Genomic DNA, 27,123 nt, shown 5'->3' with positions numbered 1-27,123 from the left:
GAACCCGAGCGCTGCGGTGGGGGTGCCCGGCCGGAAGGCAGCGCGCACACATGGCGGCGGGCCGGGCCGGGCTGCGGCTCGGCGCTGCCTGGGACGCGGTGAGCGGGCGGAGAGGGGGTCCGGTCGGGGCAGCCGGGGCATCTGCTGATGGTGGCATCTGCTACTGGGGGAGGGGTTGTTTTACAGCCGCCGTGAGGTGGAGTTCACGGGGATTGCTTTGTTTTCTAGGTGCTGGGGAGAAGGCCGGAAGGGATCGTGCCCGCGCCGTGGGCTCGGCAGAAGTTCACCAGGTCGAGAATTCCCGAGTCGGTACGTGCTGCCCTCATGGAGGAGGCTGAAAGCCGTGGGGTCGCGGGCAGGAGCTGTTTGCCTGCGCGTTCTCGGCCCTCTGTGGTGCGGCGGCGTCGTAGACGGCGCTTCCGAAGCCGCAGAGAAGCTTGGCTTGCTTGGCATTGCAGCTTGTCCTTCTGCAAGGCGCCGTCAGGTTTCACTTGACTTTTCCTAAAGCTTCTTAAAGTTTCTTAATCCTGTGGCAAAACTTATGGATCGTAAGCTAAACGGAGGTTGTTCTGTGAGATGTATGCCTTATGTGCCATACTGTGTGTCCATGCGGTCGTGTGGCCTGACTTCAGAGTTAATATGTAAATCAGCAAGCTGTTATAAGTCTGACAGCGTTATAAAAGCTGCATTTGAACTTCTTTACTGGGGGGGGGGTGACAGAGCACTGGAACGGGCTGTTCAGAGAGGCTATGGAGTCTCCTATGGAAATAAACAAGACCCACCCAAATGCTTTCCTGCGTGACCTGACCTGCTTGCTGTAGGAAGCTGCTTGAGCAGGGCAGTGGACTCAGTGGTATCCAGAGGACACTTCCTACCCCTATGATTCTGTGATTCTGTTGCTTGACAAGTTGAATTTCTGAAAAGAAATGTAATTGGAGGTGTTAGATTTTTTACCAAGTCTGAAGTGTGCTTTGGAGAGTTATTTTCTTAACTAAAATAGTAATTCAGATATTTAAGGAAAAAAAAAAAAAGAAATCTGTGAACTCTTTGCTCTAGGTATTTCAGCCACGGCCTGGAGATCATGAGAAGTATGGAGGTGATCCCGAGCAGCCCCACAAAATCCATATTGTTACTAGGATAAAAAGTGTAATTGGCCGTCCATACTGGGAAAAGAAGATCATACATGATCTTGGGCTGGATAAGGTATGGAAGTGGTGGTTGTGGTTCATGCTTACAATGTGCATCCAAAGTACAGAAAGAGTAGAGTAGGGTAGAGTAGGTAGATATTCAGGGTAGAGTTCAGATGTTGTTTTTGCTTGATTTTTCTAGTTGCCGTTGTGTGCTTTTTGTGTGGGCACAAAACTTGGATTGTTTTACAGGTACTGTCAAACACAATTGAGAAATGGCTTGTCTGTCTAAGAGCAGATAGGAGCAGTAATGAAAAATGCCCATTTAGTAGGAAATCAGATTACAAATATCTGGTATTGCTGTTGTGCTGGAGGAGAACTTTATCTTGAGAATTCTGCTGAAATAATAAAAACAGATTAGTAAATACTTCCGATTCGGTTTTCTTGCTAGGTGATGTTAACCAGATGTTGCAAATAGATGTATTAATGAAAGGGCTTCTGAATCTAAAAGTTGTGATGAACGCTCAAACAGATTTAAGAGTTTGTGTTAAACTTGTTATCCAATTTTTCTTAGGTCGAATTGCACATTGTACAAAAATTCATCTAATTGATGTTGTATATTGGAGGGGAAAAAAGTGTTTGATCAATTTAAGACCTACCTGAACCAAGTCTCACTGTACTTTTGTGTAGGTATTTTTAATGTTTGAAAGAAATTTGAGTATATTGATAACGTAGTGGGAATAAAGTTAAAATTAGCATTTTGCTGGATTCAAGACTTTGATCAAGCTTTGTTATTGTATTTTCACGTATGTTCATAAATGTTAATACATCAGTATTATTTCTTCACATCTAAATTTGCAAATGTGGTTTGTTTTGCTGAAAAGTTTTTTGAACAGGAATTTGCACTTTGGAACTGTATTTTTTAAACCTATACTATCCTTTGTATAGGCACATCAACCAAGACTGCACAAAAATATCCCTTCTGTGAATTCCAAACTGAAAATTGTTAAACACCTGATAAGGTTTGTTAGCTACGTGTTTAATTTGTAATACTAATATATTTCCATCCTAGTCCTAGAACCTCACTAAGCAAACTCTTCTATCTCTAGAATACAGCCACTGAAACTGCCATATGGGTTGCCAACAGAAGAGGAGATGGCAGACACCTTTCTCACGAGCAAGGGAGAGCTTATCGTTAAACCACGTCTGAAACCTGTGGAGCAGGAAGAAATTAAGTCATAAGGTGTGTTGGTTGGAATTATGTTTTCTAAAATAAATAATTTAAGTCCTGAGTTAAGAGTTTGTATATGAAATGGAAGCTGGTACGTAAGTAAATAGATCTAATAAATGATAGTGTATTTTGCAGCTAATGGCAAAGGTTTGCAATGGAGGTGCGTGGTTTCACCTTTACTGCACTAAATAAAGAAAAAGAATTGAAAAGTCTTTTTTTCATGACTTACTTGAGAGCTGACTGACTGTCCACTGAGAGCTCAATTTACTGATTCATTTGAGTTGCTGACCTCTTGTCATTCAAATCACACGTTTGTTTCTTAGTGAAAAGTCTCATCTGGCCTCTTGAATCTTAAAGGAGAATTATAGAATCGCAGAATGGTTTGGGTTGAAAGGGACATCAAAACCCAGCCAGCCCCAACCCCTTGCACTGTGCAGGGCTGACTGCCACCAGCTCAGGCTGCCAGGGCCCCATCCAGCCTGTCCTTCAGTGCCTTCAAGGATGGCGCACCCACAGTTCCTTTGGGCAACCTGTGCCAATGCCCCACCATTCTGAGTAAGAAATTTCCTCCTAACATCTAACCTAAATCTCCCCTCTTTTAGTTTAAAACCACTCCCTCTTCTCCTGTCACTGTTAGACTGCGTAGAAAGTAAGTCTACCACCTTCTAAGTATTGGAAGTCCACAGTGAGATCTCTCCAGAGCTTTCTCTTCTGCAAGCGAAACAAGATCAACTCCCTCAGCCTTTCTTCATAGGAGAGTTGCTGTAGCCCTGTGGTCATCTCCTTGTGACCTTCCTCTGAACCTGCTCCAGCAGCTTCAAATCCTTCTTGTGCTGAGGGCCCCGGCACTGAATACAGTATTTCAGATGGTGCAGGGGTTCATAAGGGGAGAGCAAATAGCCTGATGGCCACCCCTCTTTTGATTTCATTTTTTAAAATGATAATAGCCTATGAGCTGTAGTCTTTATGAAGGTTAATGCTTTTCACCTGCTAATATTGTAGCCTTCAGAAATCTGGAGACCCTAGAGCATATTTGTTTGATGTAGGTTAGCAGTTATAAGCTCCAAGCATATAAAATAGCACCTTTCACTAGAGTATCTTGAATAGTACTGCGTGCAATGATTTAAAGACTGTTTTTATTTACAGTTTAAGAATTGTGGCCAAAATTAGGAAGCTGCTCTATATCAAATGATAAAGTAGTTTTCATTCCAGCAGGCATAAATTCCATCGTTTATTGTGCTGTGAGCCTCTCCCACGCTAGAGGCATTGTAGAGGAGCTAATCTTAATTGCCATATGTTGTGAGAAGATCAGAGGGATGCAGTGGCTGAAAACAAATGTTTATCTTTTTTGCATGCTTGCAGGGAGGAGTAAAAGCCTGTAGGAGTTCTAGGGAGTATACATATCAGTAGAGGGACAGAACAGCTAGAGGTACTGTGTGCAGAAGAAAGGCAAAGAAGGATAGGTTATATGAGTGCATTGACAGGTGAGTTGGTTCCTACATACAGGGAGGCCAAAGACAGCCATGAGTTGAGCTGAAAGACCTCAATTTTTCAACAAACTACAGGCTGCAGTCAGAACACAGAAGAGATTGAAGTCAATCTGAAGGATATAGAATGACAAGGGAAAAAATGAGATAGTTAAATAATAGGTTGTTGTTTTTTTTCCCTCTCACCTTACTTTCAGTGTCTGCAGTGCACAGCATCTTGTGCTATAGTGTAACTGCAATCTGCCTGGTGGTTTCTGAGTTCCCACAGGGAGGTGCTTGGTAGCTGAAATTTCAGCCCTTATGAATATGTGTAGTGCTTCCAAGGTACTGGATATGTTTAAAAGAGAACTGTCACCCAAGAAATTAGGCACACAGGTCTTGTTGCTGAGGGACAGCAGATGCAAGGCCTGTTCTAGGAATGGTGACCTAAAGTGACAAAGCCGGGGTCTATAAAGCCTTAACGAGCATGTTTGGGATTTGTGTCCACAGCAGTGCAACCTTGTGAATTTCCAACAGAGGGAGCACTGCGGGTTTTGTTACACACAAAGAACACAAATACAGGATCTCTCTCCATCATTATACAGATCTCTCACTATACAGAAGCTGCAACCTTCAAAAGAGCTGAAATGTCAACTGAGGAAAAAATGTATTAATGAACGTGCTTGCTGTAAACAGCTGATGTGTTTGATAAACTACCTATGATAGAACAGAGCTAGCCCCTGGTTCCCAAGTGCAGAGAGTGGAAGACACTTTTGGACAGTACCTGTTCTTTATAGGTAAGATTTAGCTACAAGAAATGTCTGCCATTGACAGGCTGTCAGTTTTCATGAAAAAAGATATGCTTTCTTAAAATTTTGAATGTATAAATTTGGGTGTTTCTGAAATTGTGTTTGTTCTAAGATCACAACAGTTTGCAGTGAGAATTTCCCAGATTTTCTCTGTGAAAATAAATGTTCTTTGAAGGTTTGTCTTCAGGTATAAAATTTTAGCCAAAGTGCAAAAACCTGCTTTGTGTTCATGTAATTTCATTAGTGGAGCGTTGTCCCTGTGTAAGTCTTCCTGAAGCACAGGTAAGAGATACTGGCTTTTTGTGTAAGGAACAAAGAAGCTGACATGAAATGGGGGGAAAATTCAGGTTGGAAGGTACCTCAGAGGTCTCTGATTTACTGCTCAACTGTCTTCATGGGGGGGAAAAGACATACAAAATAGAGGCTCACACGGGATAAGACTGTATTTTAGCTTATGCCTACTGTCACTTATCCTCCTAGCTTGCACTACTATGAGGATCCTGGCTCCATCCTGTCCGTTATCCTCACAGGTACAGGGTGTCCACTCCCAAAGCTGTAGTTTCTCACGAGGCATGTGCTCCTGCCCCAGTCACCTTGGAAGCTCCCTGCTTCCAACCTCAGTCTACTTAACTTGTCTTGCCTGTGCTCAAAACATCTTTGCTCTGGAAGTGGACTAGAAAGTGCTCAGCAGAGGCATGTAACCTCTCATTTTGGTGAAGCTTGTGTACAGCCCAGAGTGCCTTTAGCCTCCTTGGTTGCCTGGGTACACTACTGGGTTTTGTTTGGCTTGCTTGTTGGACAGGAACAATTAGCTGCATCTGCCTGCTATAGAACATAAAATATATTCAGATCCATCTAACAGATCTTTGGTGCAATATCTGATACCAGTATAGAAACATACATATGTAGAAATACACTGTTTTAATTTAATTTTTTATTATTTTGCAAAGGATATTTTAAATGGCTGATTATAATTTTAAGGCAGTGACACACTGAGATACGCTCTTGTGGTAGATGAAAAGTGTACAGTGCTTATTGCAGATACTCGTGTTTGCTTTCAGTGATTTGTTCTGCTCAGGTGAAAACAAATAATTAACAGGTAGCTAATAATCCAAGCTGTAACCTATCTTTTGCCATTTTTTGTTCCACTTCACAAAAAGATTCAAGCAGTTTTCATCTGTGCTTGTAGCTTCTCAAGCAGCAAATTAATGCTGCAGGAATAACTCATAATGCTGTTTAACAGGAGCAACTCTAGATTTTATTGATCAATACTTGTGTCTAAAGCAGTACGAAATTGATAACATAATCACCTATGGACTAATGATTTGCAACTTTGGTAATGTAAAAATGTTTGCCATAATATGTATAATTACTCAGATATCTTTTTCAGTATCCATTTCTCTGAAAAAACTTGGCTCTTGCGACCACGTCGTTGGCGTAGTCGTTGTGTGTTGTGCCGACATCCATTCTTTCGTAGGTTTGGACATTTCTTGTTCCTGCATTGTAGGCTGAAATCCCACCTGAAATGAGAAAGAAGCACTTAAACAAAGGTGGCATTTGCTTAGGTTGTGATTTTTGTTTGTTTGTTTACTAAGTGTATTGTAGATGTCTTTTTACCAGGATGTTTTGGACATAGTATTACCATATTCAGCTATTTTCATCACTGAGGTGTTCTATTTGTGTTTTAACACTGTTAAGAAAATTATTAAGATATATTTACATCCAGGCTTGGTGATCATTGTCTCCTTGACATGTTTTGCAAATCTAACATCTTCAGTTGTAGTATTGCTTCATTTTGTGCATATTCCTTCAGCTCCAACTGTGCTGATAACCTCAGGTATATTTGTATCATAGTTGGATATGAACAGCCCCAGCCATAATGATGGCTTCAGCTGTGATCAGTGCCCAAGTGTGAACCATGTTTCCTTCAGTGAGAGCCGTACAGTTTAGAAATTAGATATAATCTTTCTTTGGAGTTGTGAGATGACAGCTTTTTATAGGTAGGTGAAGAGATAAAAAAGAAAGCAAATGGGCAGGTGGTGAAGAAAAAAATGCTCCTTGCAGCTGAAAACATCATGATATTTGTTGAGTTTTTTGAAAGCTTGCTAGAAAGATAATGAGACTTTTCCTTTTAGTGAGTATCATGAAATATTTATTATCCCCACATCAATCAAACAGCAGGGCAAGTGGGATGTGTTTAGTTTTCTAAGTGCTCTGTTTCACAGCATTACCATTCTTGACTTCTATGTATGTGGGGTCTTATAATGTTGACATTTAAAGCTGATAAAGACCAACCTTTGAGCTGCTGTTCCTTACTCCATGTTGGGAATTTTTTCTGGATATCAGTTATTGACTGACACAAAATGTCTGTGCCTTGTTTTATGTGCTCTTCACTGTTCCATGCCCCATGAGTCTCATGGTACCGTTTGTCGACCTGGAAGACAGGAATATCAACACACAGTAGATAAATATCATTTGTTCAGAGTTCTTCAGTGCTTTTAGGCTGCCTGTACTCATTTTGGTCATTATCTGCTCTAGTAAGTGAGAGCAAGTGAGCTCAGCCTGAGGCATGGACAAAGCCGGCAGATATGTGAACAGCAGGTTATGGGGGGCAGTGGTCAGGAGTATCTGCCCCACCTCTGTCTGTCAGAGCCTCCTAAGATGACTGGTGATGCAAAGGTGTCAAAAGCCATGGTACTACTGAATGAGCTTTTTCAGCTGCAAAACAGCTGCTCTTGTCCTCCCCAGCTGCACCAAGGGTGCTCAGAATGTAGTTTCCTTTGGGGAGACTCCTGGTTTAATCCCTGTTCTGCTCTTCCCAGGGCAGCAGGAGCAGCACTGCATCTTACCCACAACGCAGTGCAGCTTTGAGAGGGTTGGAGCTTTTATGAAAGTGGATCTGAACACATGAAGCAAATGTTTAGGGGTTGTACAGATAAGCATACAAGTTTGCAAACAAGTGAGGCATGAATAACGAAGCAAGATCCCCTGGTAGCTGAGTCTCTGTGGTGCATAAAGAGTAATTAACCTGACTGCATGTAGCTACAGCCTCTGGGCCCCTGCACTCATTTAAAAAATACTTTTTGAAACAAGATTTATTATCTAATATATGAAATAGGTACAATTAATCTCCTTGTTCCCCAAAGAGCTCTGGGAAGCAAGCAGCAGTTTCACTGTGTAGATGCTGGCTGTTCTTGCGCTGATATTCACCAGCATCCTTCTTCTGGTGCTGGCAGCTGGAAAATGGATCAGCACTGCTTTTATGCTGACCAAAAGTTATCTGAAAACAGTAGGGAAAAGGAAAGAAAGCCTTCTGATTGACACTGCACCCAGTTTGGACCGTCAGGTTTTAGGAGGGTTAGCCATACCTGCATTAAACCAAATGCATTTCCGTGGTCACCCCAGCCATCCTGCAGTACTGTCCCAGCATGTGACTCTCGTGATATAACAGCAGCAACCAAAGATGGTGGAAGGCACTTGCTGTTGGCCACTTTTGTAATCGTTTCTTTATATTTGTCCATATTCTTCAAATCTCTTTCAGCAATCTTCTCCGAGGCAGCAACTCCTACAGCACAACATACATCATTTTTACTTTCATTTTTAGAATCAGAAACTAAATTTTTAATGGGCCTTATGACTGAGCCAATGTTTTGAACCCCTGTGAATCTCATTAGAGGAAAACAGTGACAAAATTCACTAATTTCAGTGAAGTAGCCTAGATATCAACAGATGGCTGATATAAAGGGTTTTTTTTTCCAAAAATGGAGGGCATTTCTCTGGTGTGCAGACTAAACAGTTTGTCTGCTTTAAGTCCAAGCCTTTGGTTGCATTAGTTCCACAAGATTTACTTCTTTTAATTTAAGACTATGATAGGGAAAGTTTCAGAACCTTAGGTCATGAGGGAAACCCTCCCAAGGGAGAGAGAGAAATGGGTTTGATGGTAGGAACTGAACATGCCCAGCAAGCCTTGTATCTTCTCTGTGATGGTCTTGAATATTCCTGGCAGCATCTCAAAGGTGACTCCAATCTCAGCATAATTAGTGCACCCAAGCAAGATCTCTGTCAGCAATGCAAATACCTGCTCATTCAGCTGTGACTGACACCCAAGAGCTCTGATTTGCCCTGAGCCACTGTGTGGGTGCAAGGTGAGGGAAGGGCTGAGATAGCACCCACCTGCATAGCTCAGACCTTCCGGCTTCGCAGTTCTCTCTGATGCACCAGTTGTTTCAACATTTGCTATATTCCCGTAGAAATTAGAACAGCCTAAAGAGCAACACATTTAAAGTGAGCTGTGAGGTCAGAGCAGCATGTGGCATATTTTCAGATCCATAGCTGAAGCTGATGGGCATGATTTAGATACTGTCCTGGGCTTGTATTTGGAGAGATGTAGTTGTGGTATTGTATTTGTGCACAGTTCATTTCCGCTACTTTAGCTCACGTTAGCTTGCCTAAAACTCAGTTGGCACCTCCAAAAGGTGGTTTTCTGTTCCAAAATAAGAAATCTGACTGAAAAGAAATCCTGCAAAACTTAGTTACAGTTTGTTTTCCTATCAATGAGAAAAGTCATGGAGAGCATCCTGTAAATACAGTGTGCAACGTATCTACATTTATCTGTTGGCCAAACAAGCTGCTGCAGAAGGTAAAATGCAAACAGTAAAGGAGAGGAGCAATGCCAGCCTGAGTTGAGTAGTCAGTAGAAGAAAAACTTCCATACAATGAATTATTTAGATGAGTATCAGAGAAATGCCACTGACCTGACATGTTTGCTGCAGGATGTCTCCCCACTGCCTCTCCGTGTTTGCTTGAGAGCTGTGGGTGTTATAAGCATGAGCACAGCTGCCTCAGCACTTCCTTCATGGTAGGGCTTTTATAGGAAAAGGGCAGTGCCCAGCAGCCTCTGTGTACCCACCCAAACACAGCAGGGTTTCTGTTTTGGCTACCATTTGGAAAAGGAAATAGCACATAATTGAGTTCAGAAGTCGAATGATGACTGGAAGTAGGAGGAGCCTTGCCTGAAAACAACTCCAGTTGCTGGAGTGGTAACAAATAGGAAAACAGGAAACGGCTTTTGGATGTTGTAAAGTTATTGTAGGCAAGGACCCAGCAATACTAGCATGTCACAGAGCTGCCACAGCTGAAAATGTGGGTATGCAGAGTGAATGAGCTTTATGCCTTTATTCCGTCTTGAGCACAGACCCAAGTAACCATGCAGTGTGCAGCAGAACCATGGCTACTGTCTGGGAGTAAGGAAGAGGCCACTGGATGGCAGACATCCCCATCACTGTTCATTTCTTAATGCTTCTCTGCACATGTTCATTTTGTGGATCTGAAATGCTGTTTCACCATTCACATAGTAAGCCAGGGAATTGATTCTGTCACTGCCTTGAAAGATTTGATTCTGTAACTTTGCCTGTGTTGTTATTGATACCTCATATTGATACTTGGACTAGATGGTTGATTGTTGGACTAGATGATTTTAGTGGTCTTTTCCAGCCTTAAAGATTCTGTGATTCTACTCTTAAGTCAAGAACCAGTTGCAAAACGTCCACAGCCCCTACATGGAGGTTGACATGTTTGTGGTTATGAGGAAGACTGAAGGAAGCTGAAACACACCAAAATATTTTAGGCAGGTAGCAATATAGACCAGATACACAGAAATGACAAATACTGAAAACTGAGAATATCACTAAAGATGATTTGCAAGCACAGGGAGGTGATGGGATCATTGTCTCTGGAAGTGTTTGAAGAACTGTGAGGATGTGGCACTGAGGAATATGGTTTAATGATAGGACTTGATGGGTCCAGGTTGACAGTTGGATCTTGATGATCTTTTCTAACCTAGATGATTCTATGACTCTGTCCTGGGATCTGTACTTAGTCTCCTGGGACAGAATGGCATGTCTTCATTGCTGTTAGTAACAAAAACCCTACTGTGCATGTGTCATGAAGCAGCCTCCAGCAAGTACAGGAAGCTGCTGCAAACTAATGCCTTTATGCCAGCTGCCTGGGTGGAGAGATGGCTGCATCTTTCATCAGTGCTCCTTGTAGCAGAGGCATCCATGGCTTGCTTGTCACCAAGGAGGTGGCTCTTCAGTGTTATGCTCTCTGCTGGTATGTCAGTGATAGAGGGGTGGCTTTGGGCAGCCATTCATATGTGGTTTGTGTCCTGTATTCCTCTTTTGCTTGCTGTTGCTTGAGGCATTCAGTAACTTCCATTTTCAGGTACTGCTCATATGAATTCTGGCAGTTCTGCCTTAAAACTGGTTTCTGCCTTTAAATTGGTGATGCATGGAAGATACCTGGTATGGAGATGACTTTAGCACTGAGCACCATTGGCAAGCACAGCTGGTCAAGAGGCTGGAGCTTCTTCCCTTCCCAGCATGTCTGGATTTTGCCCATCATGAAGGTGCAGCCACACTAACAGCCATGGCTCATGACAGCATTGCTGGGGACATAATCTGAAGGCAAGGGGAATGCACATAGTCATGACCCAAGGACTCATTTGATTTTGCTCATCATCTGTTGGGAGTGGAAAAGACAAAAGGAAAGCAGGAAAAGGGGAGAAAGCGATGCGAGCTATTTGGTTTCCATGAGTAAGACATTTATTAAGCCAGAGCCTTCCTTAGAAACTGAAGATGTTTGCGGTAGTAGCTGCAGTGACTACTGTGGAACCAGGCCTCACCCAGTGTTTTTCAGAAATTTCTAGAGCAGGTTCCCAGCATAGGAAGGGTTTATGGATCGTTTGCAAAATTACACCTGAAGAACACCCTTCCCAGCCAAAGCTTCAAAGGGGTGTGCTGCATCACTGCTGGACAAAGGCAGCTTGAAAATGCTTTCAACTAATGACAAAGCTGAGTGGGAAGAGGCAATGAGTAGCGTAGTTTATTTTAACGTCATGCTGCTGGGATGAATACCTTTATTTCACTACTTCTTTACTGTAGTTACAGGGGTTTTTTAACTGTAAGGCTGTGGCTTAACTTATTCCTACTGGATTCTCCTTTGCTCGGGCTGTCACTGGGTGTGTCCTGCCCACCTTTGCAAAGTTCTGACAGATGCAGACAGAGTGAGTGACCCATCCCGAGTCAGATGGCAAAGGTTGGGTAACCCTGGGCAAGTTTCAGCCGCAAGGCATTTGTAGGTCTTGTTCATCTTCAGCAGGAACGAACTTGTCCATTAAAAATGGCAAAGTTTCTTTCATTAGTAGTTTGAGGATCTAGAATACACTTAATAGAAGAGCCCCTTGAAAAGTTCCTTTGACCCAAGGAGGTCAAACAGGGCCCTTCAGTGCAAATTGATGATTAAGCAGCACAAAGCAAACTAAGCCAAAGTCCTTTCTGCATTTCATCAAGAATCGTATAAGAATCACAAAATTGCTGCAACTTTTTTGGAATAAAATTTCTGAATGGGGTTGTCCTTAAAATGTTTTATTGCTGTAGACAATCCTATTGGTCTTTTGTCCTTTTTATTGTTTTAAATATATGTATGGCAAAATCCTATGCTTCTCAATATCATATGTGGAGATTGGTTGGTTTAGATCTAGTGGAACCTTTTTACTTTTTGCAATGTAATCGCTGGATAGTGTAATCCCCTCAGTTAACTATGCCATTCATAAATGCATGATTCTCAGCTACTGCTTTGCTAATTTTTTTTTCTTTCTGTGATAACCATTCTTATTTAAGAAATGAACTTCAGACACTGGTGTATCAAAACTCAATTTTATAGTGTGACATTTAAGCAATCAAAAAGATGTTGAGACAGAGAATGCAGTCCCAACGGAGTTCTGTTACAGGAAACAAGTAGCACCAGTTCTTTCAAAACCCTACTGGTTTTATTTACTGTTTTGTTTCAGAAATCCCCTGTGGTTTCTGCAGAAATTCTCCATGTCACATCTGCAAAAATAAGCTCTGCGCTGGAGAGTGCAAACAGGACATAAAAGTGAGACTTACACAGTCAGCATAAATTTCAGGGTCTTTTGTAGGGTAATTTTTGCAAGTTTGTGTCCTGCAAAGCTGTACTGAGGCTTTAGATTTGTTTTTAGGCATCTTGGAAGTCTTGTTTATGGCCTTAGCTAAGTGTAGCAAAGGCCATTCTTATAAAAGAAGTAAGAGCAAAACTTAATACTTTACATTCAAAAGCCAAAAATGGGAGGCTGCAAACATTTCCATGTTTATGGACGTGTACTTGCTTTTTCTTTGTCCACACAGACATGACAAACGGTTTGCTTCTTCCCCTTCCTGGTCATCTGTTGCATAGTTATAGTAGCATACACCTACCCTTAGCACATGTTCTCCCACTTAAGCCACCCTAGTTCTTCAGTCTTTTCAGTTCACAGTTGCCTTACTTCTTTCTGATCATGATGGTTGCTCTGCTTTGGGTGTTTTTCAATTGGTCCCCATCTTTGCTGAGCTGTTGCTTCTCAGACCAAGCACAGTCCTTGGCTGAGGCCTTTCAGGTGCTGGTGAGCCTGAAAACATTACGTTTTGCAGATGGAACTCAGTCATCTGTCCTAATGTGGCAGTTGCCTTTGTACCACAGGGCAGGAGGTGATGAATACTAGAGTGTTAATTGCATCCATGGCTGTGGGAATCAAACCCACCTCAGTGACGTGCATGAGGAGAATGGGAAGTCACCTCCTGCCCATGTGTAAGGATGTCTGCTGTGAATATCTACTGTGAGGCCTGCAGCCATCTCACTGAGAAGATATATATTAAGTCAATTAATAGAATCATAGAGCCATTAAGGTTGGAAAATACCTCTCAGGTCACCTAGTCTTCCTTGCAGTGAGGGACCCAAAACTGAAGACAGCACTTGAGGTGCAGCTTCACCATAGCTGAGTACAGGGGAATGACTACCTCCCTGCTCCTGCTGTATGTGCTGTTTCTGTTACAAGCCAAAATCCCTTTGGCCTTCTTGGCCACCTGGGCACACTACTGGCTCATGTTCACCCAGCCATCGACTGATGCCAGCAAATCCTTTTCCTGTTCCCTTCTCAGTTTCATTATCTGATAAAATTAACACTATACTTATCCAAACTTTGCTAACAGATGAAAATAAGAGTATCTTAGAGTCTGGTTTCATTTGCTAGTAACAAGTTTATTCATTTTCTGTTTGCTTATTTCTGAAAACTGACAGAAAAATCAAACTGTGGTCTACGTATCTATATGTAAAGTTGTAATTCAGAAAAAGTGACTATATAATTATATTAAGTATCAGGCATCTTTGAAAAAAAAAAGAATAATTAAACTAACACACAAAGAAGTATTTTGCATTTCAATTTCTGAAGAGTATGACAGAACTGGGCAGAAATGCACTTAGAGCTCTGGGTGGCAGCAAATTATCAACAGCAATACAATGTAGCCCTCATAAATCATAGAAATGTAGATAGCACAAAATTTTACAGAGAATTTGCTAGTATTCCCTTTGTAAAATCCAAACCCTGTTGCTTTGAAAGAAACATGACCAGGGTCTTAATGAATGTAGTTTTAAAAGATGTGAGTTTTAGCCTGCAAGTTTTTGGTCCTATAAAGCATTCCTATACATTTGTATCTGTATGGATTTGCATTATGTAACTTCTTCTCTTGTGTTTTGGTGGCTGTTCAGGAGGTGGTAGGTAAGTTACTTGGTACAGATGCCCCAGCTTAATATCCCTGCTGCTTGAAATACTTTGCTCGAGCAACCACGTCATTGCCGTAGTCATCGTGGGTTGTGCCAATGTCCATTCTCTCATAGCTTCGGACATTCCCAGTACCAGCATTGTAGGCAGAAATCCCACCTGAAATGGAACACACAAGGAAGTAATGCAGACTTAAAATTCCATCCTGACAGTGGGATAGGGTGCACCCTCAGCAAGTCTGGGGATGATGCCAAGCTGAGTGGTGCAGTTGCTACAATAGAAGGAAGGGATTCCATCCTAGGGGACGTGGACAGACTTGAGGAGTGGGTCCACATGAACCTAATGAGGTTCAAAAAGGCCAAGGAGAACCCAATGAAAACAGCCCTGAGGAGAACTTGGAGGTCCTGGTGAACAAAAAGCTGGGCATGAGCCAGCAGTGTGCTCTTGCAGCCCAGAAGGCCAGCAGTATGCTGAGCTGCATCAGAAGAGGGGCAGCAGCAGAGAGAGGGAGGTGACTGTCCCTGTCTGCTCTGCCCTTCTGAGGCCTCATCTGGGGTACTGTGTCCAGGTCTCAGGCCCCTGACACAAGAATGATGCAGAGCTGTTGAAGTGGGTCCACAGGAGGGCCATGAGGATGATTGAAGGGCTGGAGCACCTTTCTTAAAAAAAAAGACCAAAGAAGCTGGGCTTGGATGAAAGAACGCTCTGGGGAGACTTCATTGTTGCCTTCCGGTACTTGAAGGGAACTTACAAACAGGAGGGAGACTGATTTTTTACATGATCTGATAGTAATAGAACATGGGGGAATGGTTTTAAACTAAGAGATTTAGATTAGATGTTAAGGGGAAATTCTTTACTCTGAGGGTGGTGAGTCCAAGATGTATGCATGGGGATCTGAGCCATCTGATCTAGTGGAAGATCCCTGCCCATAGCGGGTGGTTAAAGGTAGGTGGTTGTTAAGGTGCCTTCCTACCCTATGAAATCATTCAGTGTGTACTTGTCCTGAAGTTTTTCTTCTCTCCTGGACAAAATCTGTGGTGTACACATTACCTTTCAGCTGCTGATCCCTTGTCCAACGTGGGAATTTGTTCTGTATTGTCTTTATCATATTGATAAGTATTTTCGTGCCCTGCCTTATATGGGTTTCTCCATTCCAAGTTCCCTCAGGCTTATGGTATCTTCTGTCAACCTGGAAATAAAAAAGACATTTCCCTGCAGTAGTGGGAGATATGTATAGGAGGTTTGCTTTTATTTGCATGGCATTACTTCATTAGGTTTTGGTGGGGCATAGGAAAATACCTGCATTAAACCAAATCCATTTCCATTGTCACCCCAGCCGTTCTTCAGTATTTTGCCAGCATGGGATTCCCGAGAGATGATGCCAGCAATCACAGCGGGCTCAATACATAATGCTTCACCAACTTTCTTGATGAGTACTTTGTATCTGTTCATACTTGCTAGGTCCCGTTCAGCAATCTTTCTTGAAGCTGGAACTCCTGTAATGAAAACAAAAAGACGCCTCATCTCAGGGAAGAGGTAGACCTTGCCTGTAGGGTTATTATGCAGGCTCAGCAGCTGGTTGTGTGTTCAGTATTTTGAAAATACAAAGGACTTGGGATTATTGTGCTTTTGTGAGAGAGCAATCCAGCAGAAGAGTGAGACTCACCACAGTAGTTTAAGCCCTCTGGTTTTGCAGTTTTGCATGAAGCCCCTGTGGTATCGATTCTGTTTACGCTGCCGTAGCAATCAGTGCGGCCCTGGCAGATACCTGAAAATGTTGTACGAAAGGACATAAGCATCCTACACTTTGCACCCTGCATCTCGCAGCCTACACCTTACACCCACCCATTCCTCAGAGGCGACCTCTTCCTCAGCAAGACTTGCAGGAGAAGTGAGCACTTTATGTCCCAACATAATTCAGTGATAACCAAGATTTTGGGAAGGGGAGATGGGGAGGTACATTAACCTGGGGCTGCTCAAGGAAGAAACACGTTGGGGCAGCAGGATGCTGACTTACCCAGGAAGGCGGTGATGCCCAGCAGCGTGAGCACCAGATGCATTTGGTCGTTCTTGCTGAGCATGCACACCAATCTGCAAAATCAATCAGCGAACATGAAGGAATGATCGTATCTCAGCACTCACTGATTGAACACAAGGAAACCATTATTGAACTGATGGGTTATTTCACTTGGTTGGATGCACAAAGTGATATAGAAGTGCAGTCACGTCTCTCTTCTGGCACCAACCAGGCTGCAATGTTTCCAGCCCACATCTACTGGTCTTAGTAACTAACCTGCAGCTCCAATATTTAATTGAGGAAAAATGAAATAAAAAATAAAATGAGTGATGCTCAGTGCTCCTTGCTGCCGTGCTTCCATTCTAAATCCCCTTATCCTGTGTCGTAGTCTCTCTACAACCACCTTCTCCACACTGAGATAGCTTTGCCTGCATCTCCTGAGGCTTTATACTCAGAAACTGGCACTTACAGACTGCACTTTGTCTTAGTTATCATGGATGACTACTTCAGCGAGAGCCATACTCTGGCTAGCTGCTGAGGAAGGGAGAGATGGGCTCACATGTAGATCTGAGCCATCTAAGTGTAGGTGAGCTGAGTCCAAAACTACAAGACAAATCTTCAAGTCCTTAGGCAACCAGAAATCTCAAAAATCTTAGCAGAAATCTTCTGAGGAGGTTTCTGAATGAGAAACCCCCCCCCCCACCATGAGGAGTATCTTACCTACTTGTCTTGAGCCCAGCTTCTGCCACGTTGCTGGAGTTTTGGGGAGCTTAATATATAGGGTGAGCTACTTTCTATTTGGTGGCAATCCAACACTGTGTTGAAATTTACTGGGCTGTGGTTTTGGGAGGTTTAACAGTAATTTTCTAACATAAACAGAACCTATTGCACTATTGACATTGGCATGGTGGTAAGTATGTTTTTGGGAGTGGCATTTCCTGCATTTCAAAAGGAAAAATGCCTTACTTTTCTCTGTGTGCTTCTTGTATTTCATATTATGGTTAGGGCTAAGCTGAAAACTCAGTGTCCACCTGTTCTTCAGGTGTTTGTTGGGACTCATCCCAGCATCCTGGGCTGTGTCCATACTGCCTGAAGGAAGAGAGCTGGGACTGTCCCTTTGGCTGTGGAGTGGGTGCTGGACCTCTGTAGGACAAGCTTCTTGCCTGCCCCTCCCATCATTCCTCAGCCACTTTTCTGCTTTCCCCACCACTTCAAGTGCTCTCTGAAACCTCCCTCTTCTCTTTGCCCAGTTCTGCCCCAAGCCAGTATGGGGGGGGGGGGGGGGGGGGGGGGAGGGATATTCAACCCGCAGAGGAAGAAACCCTCATTATTTGCAATATATGATGGTGTCCAAAGGTGGTGTTTGGCAGTGGAGGGGACCTTCTCAGAACAAGCCAAAAATCATAACATCACTGAATCACAGAATGGTTTGGGTTGGAAGGGACATCTAAGCCAAGCCCCCAACTCCTTGCTGTACGCAGTGCTGCCCCCCACCAGCTCAGGCTGCCCAGGTCCCTATCCAACCTGGCCTTGAGCACCTCCAGGGATGGGGCACCAAAGCTTCTCCGTGCAGCCTGTGCCAGCACCTCACCACCCTCTTGAGTGAATAATTTCTTCCTGACATCTAACCTAAATCTCTCCTTTTTTAGTTAAAAACTACCACCCCTCGTCCTATCACTGCCTGTCCTAATATAGAGTCCCACCATATTTTTACCTCAGACTCTTTTAAGTACTGGAATGCCACGGTGGGAAAGCTTATCAGCTTCTGTCACTTCTACTTTTTGTCTTTGGCTGCTGTCAGTTTCCAAAGAGTGCTTAGAAAGTGCAGTGAGGACATTTGAGTCCAGAGGTGCACAATATTATTTATGGCTGGACTGACAAGTTCTGCCCATCCCTTTCTTTACAACCTGCCCTTGCTGGTCTGTGTGCCCTGGGTGTCATTCTGCCTCTGGCAGTGCATCTGTGGCTTGGAGCCACTCTGCACAGTGCTAGCAGTGGTTAAGGGAGCAGCAAGCTGCTCCCCTGGGTTTGCTTTCATTGTTCACTTGTTTAGCAGCTGAGAGGTGCTTCCTGTTTCTCAAAAATTTTCCCAAGAATGTTGTGATTTTAACATTATCTCTTGGAAATCTTACAGAAAGAGAAGCTGATAGTAAACAAAGGACTAGCTGGAAATTCCAGCCCAGTTTTGCAACAAGCAATAAAGCAGAAGAGACTCAGTTTTTCAGTACAGCACTGCTGTGGTTGAATTCCCCTTTGTTCTGTGTCTCTCAGAGTCAAGGGCATGTGGCTGAGGCTCAGCCAAAACCAGCACTTAGAGTCATCTACCAGAGGGCCCTACTCATCCTCATACACTTTCCAAGACTGACATCAGTTGTAACAAATGCTAACAGAGAAGATTTTACTTCCTTTCCTTGTTATTCCTATTTCTATTTGCTGATTGCAGAGTCAAATATAAATCTGTCAAAGGGATTTTCCCTTTTTCCTTCCTTCTTCCTTCCCTCAGCACCAGCTTGTTGGTTTTCTATGGGAACCCCAGCCCTTCCCATGGTATGTCTGCCCGTCCACTTCTTGAGTGCTTATACCCATACTCGAACTCCTTGATTGTTTTGCAGCTGTGTTTGCTCAATTTCGGTTCCTTGATTCCTATCAGGTTTTAACAATTAGTGGAATTGTTTATGTTCCTCCTCACTGTGGCCATCACCTACCCAGATAGCTCTGGTCCCCATTCACATCATGACCACAACAAACTGCATAGAAAGCACTGTGGGACAGTCTTGTGCAGCTCCATTGGAGGCATCACATCAGTTTGACTGTGAGCTGCCAAGAACTGCTCCAAGCAGTACTTTTCCTTCTAATCTTAAGGCCCTTTATATGAGGTTCCTTCACAGATTGCTGGTGAAAGCCTTATCAGACTTGCAATATAGCACTACCACAGCTTCCATCTTGGTCACTTGCCCAGTGAGATAAGGGTTGTGACTGGTTTGAGGCATTTTATCCCTATGGAACGACACTGCCAGAGCCCTTCTGGCTGTTTTTTGACACCTTGTTGTACCCCAGGTGCTTGAACAGTGGTTGTTCAATAGGTGCCTTTTCAGGTATTGCAGCTAGGCTCCTTGGTTTCTGGACTCTAAAAGGAGCTTATAATAAAGGAGACAAACTCTTTAGCAAGGTCTGTTGTGATAGGACAAGGGGAAATGGTTTCACACTAAACTAGGGGAGATTTAGATTGGATATAAGAAAGAAGTTTTTTACAATAAGGGTAGTGAAGCAGTGCCACAGGTTGCCCGTAGATGTGGGGGATGCCTGTCCCTAGACACACTCGAGGTCAGACTGGATGGAGCTCTAGCTGTCCTTGTTCATTGCAGGGGAGTTGGACTAGGTGACCTTTAGGGTCACTTCCAACCCAAATGATTCTATGATCCTATGACTTTCTTTCCCATCTTGTTTACACGAGATCTTGTTTCCCATCTTTTTCCCAGTCTGTCCTTTTGCTTTCCACGATACGTTCTATGGTACTAACTTGCTTTACAAGCTGCCTACTTTTCCCAGCAGTTTGGGGTGACCAAGTTTGCTCCCACAGCTCCCTGTACTTGCCAGCTGGACAGGTAATTCCAAATACAGTGTACATGAGCATGCAAGAAAAGATTGGAGGTCAAAAGCAATGCCAGCTCACTGTCAGGAAAGTTCTGCCCAGACCTGATAGCAGTATGCTGTCGTTGAATTCTCCTTAATTCCTTCCTGGCAGTTTTATCAGGCATTTATATTTCAATTCACTTCCCCCAGAGGTTTTCTTTAGTCGGTAAAAGGTGCTGATACCATAAAATAATGTTGGTGACAAAACTCGAATTGCTGCAATCAGGATCTTTAAATGGACTTCTAAAAATTTCCCTGTGCAGTTCAGCAAAAAGCAGCAGATGTGCTGCCCCTCCGGTGGAGGGAGCAAGACGGAGAGCAGTGGCCTCACAGGTAACACATGCAGAAATGGGACTCCCAATGTGTTCTGAGATCCACAGGAATGGCAACACATCTTAGTGGCAGCAGATAAGGGCATTGTGAAGGAAACCGAAGAAATCTACACTTTGTGAAGCTTTCGAACTCAAAAAACCAGCCCTATGTACATGGAAAGAAATGAGATTCCCTGCACCCAGGCATGTGAAGTTTATACTGCTCTACCAGAAGTATTAAGGTACATTGTGCATAATGTTGGAGGTTTATGTAAGATAGGGGTTTACAGCAAAGACTTCCACCTATGGATTTTACATGAGCTGTTTCAAGTAGAGATAATCAAACTGTGTGATGTCTCACATGCCTGCATTATAATGTAGTATTTTACTAAAAATTATCTGAGTACAGCAGAGAATTCACTACAGACTAAGTAGTTTATAGTTGAATAGCTCTGATAGCTCAACACTGAGCTGTTTCCTGGAGTCTTACAAAAAACACACGCCACCACCACCACCACAGTAATGTTAGAGATGTCCTATAGCTCCCTCTGGCCTCCAGAGATTATAAATGTAAATCTACCTGTGAATATTTTGCTTACACACTGTCCTTGCTGTGGTGGTAAGCAGGTGAGTGACTGGTGAGACCACAGGAAACCAAGGAGCACAGTGCTGAAATTGCTCGGCTTGCAAAAGCTGTCTCCAAATCAGCTTTCAGAATGCCTGTGCCAGCCCTCTGGATGGTGACTGTGAGATACAGCTTCTGCATCAGAGCTGGTGACAGCTGCCAGGAAGATGCCCTGCTGCCCCCAGAACAGAATTATAGAATCATTAAGGTTGGAGAAGACCACTTGTCCATCCACCCCCATCGTAAGCAAGGCTAAATATGGATGCCTCTATGTCCATGTCCTGGACTGCTGTGTGCCTCTCTCCCAGACCAGCTCTTCCCATTGCTCTGCAGCTGTTTTCACCTTTCTGTTCTCAAGAAGTCCCAAATTGGGTTTAATTGCCTCAGTCACAGGTTGCTACTGACCATGCCTTGTGAAACAGCAAAGATGAGTTGACTGCCAAGCAAACAAAAAATTCAAATTCTACATTTATCTTTATTTTGATTCTCAATGAACCTAAATTTGCACCCAGAACCGTCCACATTGAAAAATACTTCCAAACAGTTTATAAACCCAGAGCAAAGCCACTCCTAATTAGAAGTCAGGCAAACTGGCAGGACAGAAGGACAGAAGATGGAATGCTTTTAAACTTGGTGGGCTCCAGCACAAATGCTCCAAAGGCAAAGCAGGGAAGGTGGTGAAGTTATTACCAATACTCATGCTGTGACACAGCTCCCGGGGCAGGAGTGTGTACAGAGTGATGGAAGGCTCAGAAAGAAGCCTCTTCATTGGCGAGTGGCCAGCACCTTGACAGGGGAGAAAACTCAAGGCGTTCTCCCTCCTGCTTGTGAGAGAGAACAGCAGCAGCACAGCCCATGCTGAGGGAGAGCTGTGTGTGTCCGTACGTGGGAGATGCATGAACAGCCCCAGGTTCAGCTTTTGTTGCAAGCAGTGTCCTCGCCCAGCACTTCAGCATCACTGGGATGTCACTATCTGACTTGTAAAGGCCTCCATATTGTGGCACGGTGTCCCTGTGAGTCACATCAGTCCTGCCAGGTCCCTGGCCAGGCTCTGGGTACTACTGTCACTACTGAGTTAATCTACATGGAGGCTCGGTGGCAGGAGGTCACTGAGCTAGAACCCATTCCTCTTTAAGAACTGGGCCCGTCTGATCACACTGTTGACATAATTGTTGTCTCTGTCGCAGGGATCTTCATCATAGACCTGGAGGTTTCCAGCTCTTGCATGGTAGGTGCAAATACCCCCTGGAAAGAGTCAAAGGGAAGTTATTATGGGCTGGTCAATCATAAATATAGGTTTTAAAATAAAAATTCCTAGCCTAAAGGCTAGCATCTCATTGAATGTATACAGCACCATTAGAAATTGCTAATTGTGTCTTTAGTACTGAAAAGTGATTCATTTTGCAAAATCCTTATTTCTACAGTTAAGGAACCCATGGTTCTTTCCAAATGAGGGTGAGAACAGCATGGTGACCCCATGAGAGGCTGCAGTCTAAAATAGCAGTGGCAGAAAAAGGATGGGAGAGCAAGTAGTAGTATAGAGTGAATAAAATGGCATGCAAGTATGGATGATTAGCAAACGTGGATCCCCTGCTTCCTTGACTGAGTGTTATAACCTATCCCAGCAATCATGTTGCTGGTCTGATGTTTTGGAGATGCTGAGATACCATACAATCAGCCAGGATGATGCTTTTATTCCTTTAAAAGAGATAACAGCAAACACACTGCACTCCCACTGTCCAGAGACCTCTGCCTCACACAAATGAAAATCCTTCACCTGCTGTTGTTAGAAAGCTTACTGTGTTATTTAAATTAAACAACAACAACAAACCCACAGATGTGCAGTGTGTGAGTGAAAAAAGAGCCCAGTAGAAGAGGGTACACTATATCATGCCGATCCTACGCCTATGTGAAACTGCCTTCATGTACACATCCCAGTATGGATTGCAAACCAACTGCTGACAGGAAAAAGTAAAAGAGGGCTGTTTGTCAGTTATTTCTGATTTAAGGATATCAGCTGTTGACATTCTGCCAGTAACACAGCTTCCCCTCTTTGTTCCTATACATTCCTACACGTCACCTCAGCGCTCTCCCACATGCTGTACCTCGCAGCTGCTGGTCCCAGCTCCAGGCAGGGTGTCTTGCCCTCACTTCATTGATTCCTGCCACCAACATGCTCGAACACTGGTTTATGTGCTCCTCGCTGTCCCACATCCCAAAGGGCTGGTAATACCGCCTGTCAATCTGAAAAGACAAGCGAGAAGATCAGTTTTTCTCAGAACACAGCCATTTGGAGGGACCACATATCCTAGTGCTAAAGGCAGAATGGTCGCAGGCTGGGGTGAAGCCCGCAGGCACCCAGCACACTTCCATGCAGTCACACGGGTTTATCTTCCCATGCCTCCTGGCTGTACCTGCATCAGGCCGTACCGCTGCCGGCCCTGATCCCAGCCGTTGTTCAGCAGCAGGCCGGCACGGCTCTCCTGCGAGATGATGGCAGCAATAAGCGCCGGGTCCAGGCACAGCCTTCTGGCCACTCTCTTAATGGGCACCTCGTATTTCCTCAGGCGGATGACGTCCGCTTCCACCGTCCTCCTCAGAGCAGCAGAGCCTGCAGCCGGGGCACAGACAGCCTTATCCAACTGCTCCTCGAGAATGGAGGCTGGTGAGGACGCTGAGGATGCCAACAGGAGGCACAGTGTCTCTCTGTGGGCTGACAAGTCAAGCACCGTGATACCTACCACAGTCCTGGGCTCTTACAGCTGTGCAGGAAATTGTGGGGGCTTGAAGAGTGCTGATATCACCATAGCAACTGTAACTCATGGATGGAGCTGAAAAATTAAATGGAGGTGTTTGGAAACATACGATCTCACAGCAATATTGTACAGCTTACTACAGGTGAATACAAGCATGAGGTGTTCATCCAGACCCGTGATCCAAACCACCTCATGTTCAATGTGCTTATTCTGCTGCCACCGACACCCATCAGTGACATTATCAATTACAGCTGAAGAACAGGAATTTCTTATTTTCTAGTCCAATAGGCTGAAATAAATTCAATGTCATCTTATGCAAACAGGCATCCTCCCTGTTAGATGTGAAGGGAAAGGAATCACACACACAATATTTACTTATTGATGTCCAGTCCCTGAGGGGCTGGCTGGTGGCTCCTGAGCACTCTGGCTGGGGACATCTCCTGCATCCCTCTTCAGCTTGGTGGGGAATTAACTGAGAAGAGTGAGTGCCTGAGCCTGGGAGAATTGCCCTATTTTCTCAAAAGCCAAGAAATTCATAGACTCCATCTAACAGTTTGTGATGTTTGTGAGATCATTCTGAACAGGCATAGATAATGCTGGCTGGGTGTTTCTGTGACTGCATGGCAGAGCGCTCTCCCACAGCAAACCAAACTCAAGCCCAGACTCACCAAACAGGGCCGAAAGGCCCAGCAACAGCAGTGCAGCAACCATGGCGATGGCTCTCCTCTTCTGACCCAGGACACCTGAAAACACAACACAAAGACATTGGAGCTGATATTCAGCAGCCTTGGAAGAAAGTGTGTGTTTCAAAAGCTCCCCTGCTCCTTCCCATCACCCCCTGGCTTCAGAGGTGGTGGTGGGAGGAGATGGGAGCCTTCCTACTTATTCAGGAGGGTGTGGAGGGGCACCTCCTCCATCACTTGTACCACTACACCATCACTATCACATTGAGAGGGAAGCACTAAGCCAGAGGCCATTGTCAGCAGGGATGTTTTGGCCTGCTTTTTGCTGGTACAATAATACCTCCGCACGCATCCAGGTGTGTGACAATGGTAGGTAATAACTTCAGTAATAAATGCCTCTTGTGTTTATTAATAAAATTTCAGAATATCATCAGATAATAGGCATCGACTGGAAAGAAAACATCAATTGTACTTGCCTTGCTGCAGAGTGCATTAGGACTATGCAGTTTTACAACTTACAAATGCTTTTTTTTCCCCAAGAGGTTTCTGAGTACAAAACAGTGTCACAGTCCTTGCAGGCAATCATCCTGCAATGCTATTAACACCTGAAAATGCCTTATTGATTTTAATAAGACATGACCTTTTCTCCAGTCTAATAGTGGTTTCTACTGTAAACCAGACCAGAAGGATGTTTGAACACAGGCAGTCCATCCACATAATCTGAAATATTCCAGTGCCCTGAGAGAGCAAACTCAGGTGGCAAAACCCACTGCCTGAGCTGGGTATCAGCAGCAGCTCAGTTTGAGCCCTAGCACTGAACATTTCACTGAGAAACCTGATCTAGCTGTAGGTGTCCCTGTTCATTGCGAGAGAGTTGGACTAGATTACCTCTGAGTCCTTCCAACTCAAACAATTCTATGATTCTATTTGCAAGAGCAGAATATTGGATCAGCCCAGCTTGACCCAAAACCTCTTAATTCAGTGGCAAATCCATATGGGGCTCCATCTAGCACTATGATTTGTAGCTGCAGAAAATGCAGAAAATTGCCATATTGAGTTTCAAGTTATCAGCCTTTTTGTTTTCTGTCCCACCACAAAAGTCGTCACAAACCTTAAGTAGAAACAGCACAACAACTGCAGTAATAACAGAAGAAATGAAAGCAAAAATCGAGGCTTCTTCCCCTGAATAGCTACTCTGAGTGGATTCAGACTCACCTGTCTTCAGTCGGCCTTGCTTTGAGGAAGGTCACTTGATGAGTTTTATATATATGGGAGTGAAAAGGTATCCGCCCTCTGGGCTTTGGAATGTTAATTCCTACCTAGTGTGATGACATTTGTTATAAAGTGTAACAAGCAGTTTATAATAAGAGCTTTGAACTCTTATGTTTCCTTTCATCCAAAGATTTTGCACAAGCAGTGGTTACTAAGACTCAGGACATTTCTGTGAAAGGAAATAAATACTGTTTTTCCTCCATCAGTGACTACACTGATGCTCCATAAATGACTTGCAGAAAGCATTGCAATGAATCAGTGGTGGGGGCAGGCAAAAATCAGATCACAGAATCACAGAACTGTAGGGGTTGGAAGGGACCTCTAGAGATCATGGAGTCCAACCCCCTGCCAAAGCAGCTCCCTAGCCCAGGTTGCACAGGTAGGTGTCCAGGTGGGTCTGGAACGTCTCCAGAGAAGGAGACTCCACCACCTCTCTGTGCAGCTGTGCCACTGCTCCGTCACTGCTCTGTGAAGAAGTTCTTATGCACAATTGTGTGGAACATCCTATGCTTCAGCTTGTGGCCATTTCCCCTCATCCTGTCACCACACATTGGCTGAAAAGAGATCCCTCAAAGTGTTCCCCTTGTTTTATATCTCAGATCAGCCTGGGCACATTTCTGCAAGGGCTTGTGTCTTACTTTCTTGAGGATTTTGGATCAGTGATTGTCATACTTCCATAGGAATTCCAAAAAGGACAATTAAAGAGAACCATCTCTCTTCTTCATCGCTTACAGCAAGCCTTATTTGGGCAGGTGGCTAACAGACTTTGAGAACAAAGGCAGGGTTTGACTTTCCTACCTGGGGAGGAGTGATGCTGCAGACTAATACGGACCTAGATCTTGTGACAGTGAGGAGAAGAACTCTGCTATTTAAACTAGCCCTGTTGTTATTTAAACAAGGGTTGTGTTGAGTTGTGGTGAGACCTAAGCCACTCATTTTTGGGGGTGAAACACTGAAATAACCGAAACCTTTCTCAAAGACAACAAAACAGCAAGGCACTCATCCTTCCTGTGCAAACCTGATGTCTTATTATGGTGCCTTGGACTAGACTAAATCGTAATTCTTTTACTACAGCTTAAGATATTAAGTACTTAAAGTAGTGTTTGACATAATGTAAGGCACCAGTCTATGTGCTCTCTTTGGAAATAACAGGTAGAAAATGGAGCCATCACACATACAACGTGGCTTCAAGATCTCAGAAGCAAATTGCGACCAAAGAAATACTGGAGGAAGGGAAAGCCCAATGAAATGAGCTGGGAAAAGGCCTGAGTGCTCAGCTTAGTGCCAGCAAAAGCAGTATATATATTAATTTGCCTTCTTTAGAACAAGATGCAAGTAGAAAGAGCTGCATTCTTCCAGATGGAAATAATTGTATACTATTATAAAGATACCTTTTTATAAAGACAGTGTCATATTTGTGGTAATAAACCTCTGTTCCTCTCAAGTCATTTTGATGACTCAGAAATTGCTTTTTTTGAAAGGTAGCCTCTCACTATGAGAGAGGTTTATTTCCTAATATGTTGGTTACTCACTAACGGTCCTTAAGATCATTTTCCTTTCAAATACTGATTCACTTCGTT

The 27,123-nt window shown here is 43.8% G+C and overlaps 4 protein-coding genes across 8 annotated transcripts; 1 reads left to right on the top strand and 3 right to left on the bottom strand.

Annotated features, from left to right (window-relative positions):
* On the top strand, positions 1–26,924 carry MRPL30 (mitochondrial ribosomal protein L30). 5 transcript variants are annotated; one of them, XM_065741158.1, is made up of 7 exons: positions 1–98; positions 229–309; positions 1,057–1,203; positions 2,076–2,149; positions 2,237–2,370; positions 22,020–22,064; positions 26,700–26,924. In XM_065741158.1, the coding sequence occupies exons 1-5, from the start codon at positions 51–53 to the stop codon at positions 2,367–2,369; spliced, it is 483 nt and encodes a 160-aa protein (XP_065597230.1). In that variant the 5' UTR covers positions 1–50; the 3' UTR covers position 2,370; positions 22,020–22,064; positions 26,700–26,924. The 5 variants fall into 5 exon arrangements, with proteins under 5 accessions (XP_065597230.1, XP_065597228.1, XP_065597231.1 ...); XM_065741156.1 differs by lacking the exon at positions 22,020–22,064 and having other exon boundaries at positions 26,696–26,921; XM_065741159.1 differs by lacking the exons at positions 22,020–22,064; positions 26,700–26,924 and adding an exon at positions 4,430–4,941.
* Positions 5,869–9,572, bottom strand: LOC136051639 (lysozyme g-like). The gene is made up of 5 exons (XM_065741154.1): positions 9,388–9,572; positions 8,807–8,896; positions 8,002–8,198; positions 6,929–7,067; positions 5,869–6,153 (listed from the first exon to the last, which is right to left on the bottom strand). The coding sequence occupies exons 1-5, from the start codon at positions 9,392–9,394 to the stop codon at positions 6,020–6,022; spliced, it is 567 nt and encodes a 188-aa protein (XP_065597226.1). The 5' UTR covers positions 9,395–9,572; the 3' UTR covers positions 5,869–6,019.
* Positions 13,707–17,069, bottom strand: LOC136051637 (lysozyme g). The gene is made up of 6 exons (XM_065741151.1): positions 16,984–17,069; positions 16,264–16,337; positions 15,913–16,014; positions 15,546–15,742; positions 15,297–15,435; positions 13,707–14,405 (listed from the first exon to the last, which is right to left on the bottom strand). The coding sequence occupies exons 2-6, from the start codon at positions 16,325–16,327 to the stop codon at positions 14,272–14,274; spliced, it is 636 nt and encodes a 211-aa protein (XP_065597223.1). The 5' UTR covers positions 16,328–16,337; positions 16,984–17,069; the 3' UTR covers positions 13,707–14,271.
* LOC136051641 (lysozyme g-like) lies at positions 21,925–24,415 on the bottom strand. The gene is made up of 5 exons (XM_065741160.1): positions 24,257–24,415; positions 23,574–23,663; positions 23,247–23,443; positions 22,938–23,076; positions 21,925–22,077 (listed from the first exon to the last, which is right to left on the bottom strand). The coding sequence occupies exons 1-5, from the start codon at positions 24,297–24,299 to the stop codon at positions 21,947–21,949; spliced, it is 600 nt and encodes a 199-aa protein (XP_065597232.1). The 5' UTR covers positions 24,300–24,415; the 3' UTR covers positions 21,925–21,946.
* Positions 26,925–27,123: the final 199 nt, after the last annotated feature.

This window comes from Cyrtonyx montezumae, unplaced genomic scaffold, assembly GCF_038088225.1.
Source record: "Cyrtonyx montezumae isolate F1298 unplaced genomic scaffold, pur_monq_1.0 scaffold_3, whole genome shotgun sequence".
Classification (NCBI taxonomy): domain Eukaryota; kingdom Metazoa; phylum Chordata; class Aves; order Galliformes; family Odontophoridae; genus Cyrtonyx; species Cyrtonyx montezumae.
Note: the sequence above shows the minus strand (reverse complement) of the source record. Positions and strands in the feature narration are given on the sequence as shown.

Bases quoted from the DNA above. Each gene is read 5' to 3' on its own strand.
- LOC136051639 (XM_065741154.1), bottom strand. The intron at 7,068-8,001 runs GTATGGCTAACC...CCTGTCTTCCAG, and splicing joins ATGCATTTGGTTTAATGCAG to GTCGACAAACGGTACCATGA. The intron at 6,154-6,928 runs GTTGGTCTTTAT...TTCTCATTTCAG, and splicing joins TAAGGAACAGCAGCTCAAAG to GTGGGATTTCAGCCTACAAT.
- MRPL30 (XM_065741158.1), top strand. From the start codon at position 51: ATGGCGGCGGGCCGGGCCGGGCTGCGGCTCGGCGCTGCCTGGGACGCG. The intron at 310-1,056 runs GTACGTGCTGCC...TCTTTGCTCTAG, and splicing joins GGTCGAGAATTCCCGAGTCG to GTATTTCAGCCACGGCCTGG. The intron at 1,204-2,075 runs GTATGGAAGTGG...TCCTTTGTATAG, and splicing joins ATGATCTTGGGCTGGATAAG to GCACATCAACCAAGACTGCA.
- LOC136051641 (XM_065741160.1), bottom strand. From the start codon at position 24,299: ATGGTTGCTGCACTGCTGTTGCTGGGCCTTTCGGCCCTGTTTG. The intron at 23,077-23,246 runs GTACAGCCAGGA...TTGTCTTTTCAG, and splicing joins AGCGGTACGGCCTGATGCAG to ATTGACAGGCGGTATTACCA. The intron at 22,078-22,937 runs GTACAGCATGTG...GACTCTTTCCAG, and splicing joins CTGGGACCAGCAGCTGCGAG to GGGGTATTTGCACCTACCAT.
- LOC136051637 (XM_065741151.1), bottom strand. From the start codon at position 16,327: ATGCTCAGCAAGAACGACCAAATGCATCTGGTGCTCACGCTGCTGGGC. The intron at 16,015-16,263 runs GTAAGTCAGCAT...CAACATTTTCAG, and splicing joins GGGCATCACCGCCTTCCTGG to GTATCTGCCAGGGCCGCACT. The intron at 15,436-15,545 runs GTATTTTCCTAT...TTTTATTTCCAG, and splicing joins ATGGATTTGGTTTAATGCAG to GTTGACAGAAGATACCATAA.